Here is a 6590-nt window from a genome sequence, read left to right as displayed (position 1 = left end):
AACACAGTCCGAGTATCCTTTATCAGAAATGCTGGGGCCAGAAGTGTTTTCCTTAAACATTTCAGAAATGTTTGGGAATACTGGTATATGCACTATGCAATACACCGTGGGAGATGGGACTTGAAGCCTAAACACGGAATTCATTATGTTTCCCACATACCTTTCTCCAAATAGCCTGAAGGGAGCTTCATGCAATGGTTTAGTGTACCTGGGTTTTGGTTGCACAAGATCAGGTGTGGAATTTTCCACCTGCATTCTCCTGTCAGGGCGTGAAACATTTCTGATTCTAAAGTGTTTGGATTTAAGACTTTCAGATAGATGATGCTTCATCTGAATGTGATCAAAAACTCAGGAGCTTGTGGGGACTTCTAGAAGGCAGACAATCTGATCTGTGCCACTCAGCCTTTATACCTGCTCCCGCCCACATTCCTCCACTCAGGTGTTCTCGCCAGGAATTTACAAATGGATTATTATATAGCAAGTTTTTTTTTTTTTTAAAGATTTATTTATTTTCATTGCAAAGTCAGATATACAGAGAAAAGGAGACTCACAGAGGAAGAACCCCAAGTGGCTGCAATGGCCGAAGCTGAGCCATTCCAAAGCCAGGAGCCTGGAGCTTCTTCCAGGTCTCCCACATGGGTGCAGGGTCCCAAGGCGTTGGGCCGTCCTCAACTGCCTGCCCAGGTTGCAAGCAGGGAGCTGGATGGGCAGCGGTGCCGCCGGGATTAGAAGCAGCACCTAAATGGGACCATGGCACCGGGCCCTATATCAAGGTTTTTAAAGAAAGAAAAAGCAGGGTGTGAGTCTCTAATTCTTCAAATTTGTTTAGCTGATTTACATCTACTAACAAGCTGTGTTGTAGGTGCAACCAATGGTCTGGAGTGAAAGCCCACTGCAGCCTTCCTCTTTGTCTGGCAGACAGCATCTTGATAAAACCAGTCTGAGGTGAGCCAGACAAGTTGGACAGGTTAGCTTTTATGGCACAATGCTTCGCTACCTCAACGAATCCTCAGAGTACGAAATATCCTCAATTCTATGCACTCTTGATTTCAACCTCCTTGAATGGGAAGGAATAGAAATGTTTTCCTCCCATCAGCTCCCAGTCCAGCAGCAACAGATCTTTTCGAAAAGCAAGGACAGTTGCATACTGAACTTTGAAAGAGACCAAAAACAGCAATCCTTCTACAATTGATACGGTTTTGGTTTTGAAATTTATTTTAAAGGTTGTACAAGGCTAGAACTTGAGGCTGTTGCAAACCATGGTCATCTGTTGGGTGTATAAGGTGAAAAAGAGTAAAATGAAAAGACAAAAGTGAATACACCTTCCACCTTGTATAAACATCCAGTAGTAATGTAACCATTCAGTTAGCCATCCAACAGAAGCCGGACAGACCTGTCCCAGCGTATGACATTGCCATGATTTTAGTAATTTTAAAGAGTTGTATTCTTCAAAAAGTAGAAGTGCTTTTAATTAAAAATTACATTAATTAAAATTGCAGGCACTTAGCTGATAGTAAGCATGGACAAGCTTAGGAAGTAATGGGTAACAACTATGCAAATATCCCACGAGAGGTGCATGTGCCAGGCCAGAACACACTTTCTTTGGGCTCTGCCTTCAGGGTCTGGCTTCTCCGCTACCTGATTTGAAGTGAGAGCTCACAAACATAAACCTCCTCCTGAGACAAACCAACTGAAGTCCCAACATGCTAACATCACAAACACCCTTGCCAGACTCTAGCAGCATGCACAGCCCTCCATATGGGGACACAGGTCACCATGCCTGGTCACACAAGGCTATTTCAGAGCCTTTTCTCTTTCAGAGGGATTGAATCGCACCAGCACTATAAAACTAGTGACTCAGTATAAAGTTAAGTTCTCCAAGACATTCCTATTGTGATCAGTCTTTTACAAACCCCAGGAAACGTTCAACCATCAACTTGTATGACAGAGTCCCATGTCCTAAGGGTACTGAGCCTCATATCTCGGTCATGGCTGCGTGGCCAGGAATATGGACACCGTGATGGCCGCCTGCATTCTTCACATTGTGCTCATGGACAAAATCAGTGTAGTTTCTGTGTGCGGTCTGGGGTGGGGGCAGGGCCCTGGTGCTCCATTGGTCTCCACCACGTTGACAGCAGTCACTGGCAGCAGAGAGCCTGGATGGTTGGGAGTGGGAGGGGAGACAGTTAGTCAACAGGAACAGGAGAAAATGGGTGTGTAAGAGTCAGAAGGAAGGGAAGCGAGTGAGTGACATGCACCACTGCTACGAGCAATTATCAATGCTACTTCATGCAATAAGAGCATGTTGGAGCAACAACAGAGGCCAGGTGTTCAGGGTTAAATGTAACGGAAAGGTCAATATGGAAATGCATGTAAGTAATCAGAACTGGTTTAGCAGATTAATTAGAGGAGATGTCACAGAGCGCAAACATTGGATCTGTCCCTGATGCTGCCAAAAAATGGTATTCAGCATTCTAATGAAAAAGAAAAAACATATATTCACAATTGACTTAATTCAAATTTAAGGTGAAAATTCTGTGTTAAAGCCAAAGGTACATACGGGCAGAACGGCAATACTGTAATTTAACCTCCAAGTCAAATGGTTACACAAAGCCAAAATTCAGGGAGCAAAATTTAGAAAGGACATTAAAAAAAATCTTGGACCCATTACAGGCCATGTCATTCCCCCCACGTTCCCAATTAACAATAGAGGATCATTGCTCCTTCTAGAATCTGAAGTCACAGCATCTCCAGGTAAAATCCAACAAGCACAGATGTGACTAGATTATTAAGCTCCCCCAGGGAAACTGATTACTAAGCACAGGAGACATCCGTTAGCACAGTGCAGTCCAGCAGGCCCCGAGCAGGGCAGGAGTGAGCCAGGCATCGGGCAGGCCATTCCAGAACGGGCCAGTCCTCCAATAGAAAGCCAGTAGCTGCCAAAGTTCAGCAACAAAGAAATCTGTGACAAAGGGGCAGCCTGTGTTTAAAATAATTACAAAGAAGAAAAAATCACATCACTTACCAAAAAACTAGACTTGTAAAACTATAATTTTCTTCCTAATTCAACCAAAATAACTGCTTTCATTTTTTTTTTTTCCCATTGGGGAAACCAACAGGAACGTTCAGAACAAATGTGGAATATTAAAAACATCTTCTTTCAACTATGTTCATTAACTCTAACTCACAAAAATCACAATCCTCAGTCTCTAAATATTTAGGAAATTAAATTAGGCTGATGCTTTCCTCTACAGACACAAGAGTTCTAAATATGACTCAGTTTTGGTTTTGTTATTTATAAACTATTCACATAATATAATTACATGAATTGTTTCTCAAAAGGTGATACTCTTTTGAGTATATATACTTGATGATTCTTATAATACTTGATAATTCTAGGTTTCTGTTATAACAAATCCTTTACCTAAATAAGGTGACATTTAAAAGGTGGTAGAAAAAAATGACTTGAACAGGATGTAGATTTAACTTAAACTGGTTGTCTGCCAAAATTAAGCTCATTTTTCCAACCAATTGCTCAAACTTAGGGAGCATTTCCAAATTAACTGGTTACCTTCTAAGGGAGGACTGCTGTTCTCATGATTAGAGCATGCAGAAACAGAATGAAAGGCAAGATGCATTGAAGTTCAGGCCAGAGAATCTACTAGTCCTACGCATGTCAGCTTGGCCCACTCAGTTCCACATCCTTGCTGGCCTACTCTGAGGTTCCTTCGGCTTTGGGGATCAGGGCTTTACCCCACTGCAACAAAAGCAGTCTCAGCACAACCACTCAATGGAGAAGGACATACAGCTCTGAGTGGCTCATTTTGCTTAAGATTCAATCCAGTCTAATGCTCTCTTTTTAAAAAGGCCATCCCAGGACCAGTGCGATGACTCAGTGACTAAATGTTTGCCTTGCATGCACTGGGATCCCATATAGGCACCGGTTCATGTCCCAGCTGCTGAACTTCCCATCTACCTCCCTGCTTGTGGCCTGGGAAAGCAGTAGAGGATGGCCCAAAGCCTTGGGACTCTGCACCCACATGGGAGACCCAGAAGAAGCTCCAGGTTCCTAGCTTTGGAATGGCTCAGCTTTGGCCATTGTGGCCACTTGGGGAGTGAACCAGCAGGCAGATTTTCTCACTGTCTCTCCTTCTCTCTGTAAATCTGCCTTAACAATAAAAAATAAATAAATAAATAAAAACAAGTCTATAAGAGGCTGTTCCAAAGGAACCAAGTAGTACCCAACACATCAAATTCAACAGACTCCAACATATACTGATCAAAATAAAAAAGCTCTAAAGATTTAGTGTCACCACAGAGGACTCAGATTCTCATCCCACATTCATGTGAAAGGCACCCATCTATTAATGGAGTTCTTTTATAATCCAAGTCTCGACATTACCCCTCCTTGTCAGGAGGGCATGGTGGGAACCTGGCTATCTGCCGGAGCAGCACTTTCCGTAAGGAACCAAGCAAGACTTTCTTTGAAAGGCTTCAGGAATGAAATTTTACAATCTGACATGGATAAGACTCATTATTTATGCCTTTAGCCATGTGCTCACATGCACATACAGAGGACTCCCAATACACTCCCAAGTGAAATAAAAATGCTAAAAGGAGAATATGGGGGGAGGAAACCAGGAAAGATCCTCAATCCTAGCTCTGAGTCACTTGGAACTGAAGTTACAAAGATTCCCAACCATCCAAAGCAAAGCACCTTGCAGTTAGTTATGCCAAAATGAGAGTGAAAACCAATCACACGGCAGAGAAGGAACATCACCGACCACCACCAGGCAGGAAGAACGGGCTGCACAGAAAGCTGACCAAACCCTTGTGATCACCACAGAAACTCATTAGATTTCAGGTACTAAACAAATGGAGAGTGAGAGACAAAGAAAAAGCTCATGAATTACCTAAGTTTGTTCCAAAGAGGCATAGAATGCGAGTGGATGACATGCCGAATAGACCACCCAACCAATCATTCTCCAGAAACCCCCGACCCCTCCCGAGCCTGAATCACACAGGTTGATTTGGGAAATAATGAACTCAACTGATTTACTTCAACAAGTCACAAAGTATTCATATTTGTGTATGTATTGTTAATCTAGAGCAAAACCTTAGAAAGCTAAATCAATTTCTTCATTCCCAGTGCAGTATTGTTTAAATCTCCAAACAACAGAATATTTTATGGTGTTTATTGAACTTGAGTCATATTTCCTTTCTGGCTCTATTTTTAGTCTTTAAAGAAGAAAACATACCCATAGTAGTAACATCTTGTTGTGTGGAGTAACATAAACACATATTTTCCTTGCCCAACTGGGAAGGTTTCCACTGACTGGCAGAGAGCCCCCCACTGCTCGCAGACCATGCTTGTGCAAATGGTGGCAGCTCTCTGGCACTGTTCCTTCAGACAACTGCATTCCCTTCCTCATCTCCAGCCTGCCTCACCGAATGGGAACATGCCGCTCTCTAGCTCACAAATATGAATAATTTGCTTTCAAGTATATTAAGGGCACTTGAGATCATTGGCTAGTGATTCAGCATCCAATCAGCAAGCAATACTTTAGTTTAAGGAGTGAACAAACCATTTCCTGTTGTGTTGCTCGGTCCCAGGATTCTGTGGAAGATTCTCAATCTCCACCAGCACAGGCCCAGAGGTAGTGGAAGGAACCACAGGCACGGCAGATCTCGCACCCCAAGCCTTTGCACAGAAATTATAAGCATCATCGATTTTGCTCCGATAATAGCTGTCTATAGCAGAACACTAAGATGAAGACCATTACAGAATGAAACAAAACAATTGCAACCAATGCTTGAAGCTTATATATCACCTTACAGATACATACTTTAACCAAACGTTAACATTTTATTCATTTTTCTGAACGGATAGGGACAGATATGTTCTATAAAACATTTGCCCTATTTATATCATCTGAGAGAGTAAAGCAACAGAACTTAGGCATTAATGAGTCACTCAAGGCACAGGGAAAAGAGAACTGCACAAAACTTGTGCAAGGTTCCAGCACTCTGAAAATCCGGGTAACACTACTATTGACTCAAGTTAACCAAGGTGTTCCAGAGTCTGAGAGCGTCATGCCTTCTTACCTGTTGGGAACCATTGCTCTGCGATGAAACATTATTAACGCTGTAATGGGGGGGAAATACCAAGTAAGAAGTTAGTTATAAAATTCAAGTGCTTCATTTTTTAGTGCCCTAACTGAAACTAATGAAAGCAACACTGAAGGCATTAATGTTTTATTTTAAATAAAGAAAGCTAAGTATGTTATCTAAAACTGAGAACGTTAGATGCATGGAAAATCACAGGCAACAACAGCATCTTCTCACCTGACATTTCCACATATCTTGATTTTGATTCTGCCTGAGACAGATATTTAAATCTTAGTCTTGCCTAATCGCTAGACAAAGATAGAAAAACCAAAACAGCAGCACAAATGATTTTTTAAGCGCACAGTACCCAACTCAAATGGCCGCATGCTTGTCTATCTCTTCTTTTGTATACTCCTACCCTCTCCAGATTTTCCGGTGCCAACAAGGGCTCGGCACTTTAAAATTCATAATACTCATAATAA

The 6590-nt window shown here is 42.1% G+C and overlaps 1 protein-coding gene across 1 annotated transcript in view; it reads right to left on the bottom strand.

The window, feature by feature from the left end:
- Positions 1-1195: 1195 nt before the first annotated feature.
- EPB41L5 (erythrocyte membrane protein band 4.1 like 5) overlaps positions 1196-6590 on the bottom strand; it is a 58114-nt gene continuing 52719 nt past the window's right edge. The window contains exons 14-16 of the mRNA XM_040979129.1: positions 6106-6145; positions 5586-5701; positions 1196-2156 (exon numbers count right to left, since the gene is read on the bottom strand). Coding sequence (XP_040835063.1) covers positions 1976-2156; positions 5586-5701; positions 6106-6145 — 337 coding nt within the window. The 3' untranslated portion in view covers positions 1196-1975. The remainder of the gene's footprint in view (positions 2157-5585; positions 5702-6105; positions 6146-6590) is intronic.

Source organism: Ochotona curzoniae, unplaced genomic scaffold, assembly GCF_017591425.1.
Source record: "Ochotona curzoniae isolate NIBS_2020 unplaced genomic scaffold, NIBS_Ocur_1.0 contig_3037, whole genome shotgun sequence".
Lineage (NCBI taxonomy): Eukaryota > Metazoa > Chordata > Mammalia > Lagomorpha > Ochotonidae > Ochotona > Ochotona curzoniae.
The sequence above is the reverse complement of the archived record's forward strand: the minus strand, read 5'-3'. Positions and strand labels throughout refer to the sequence as shown.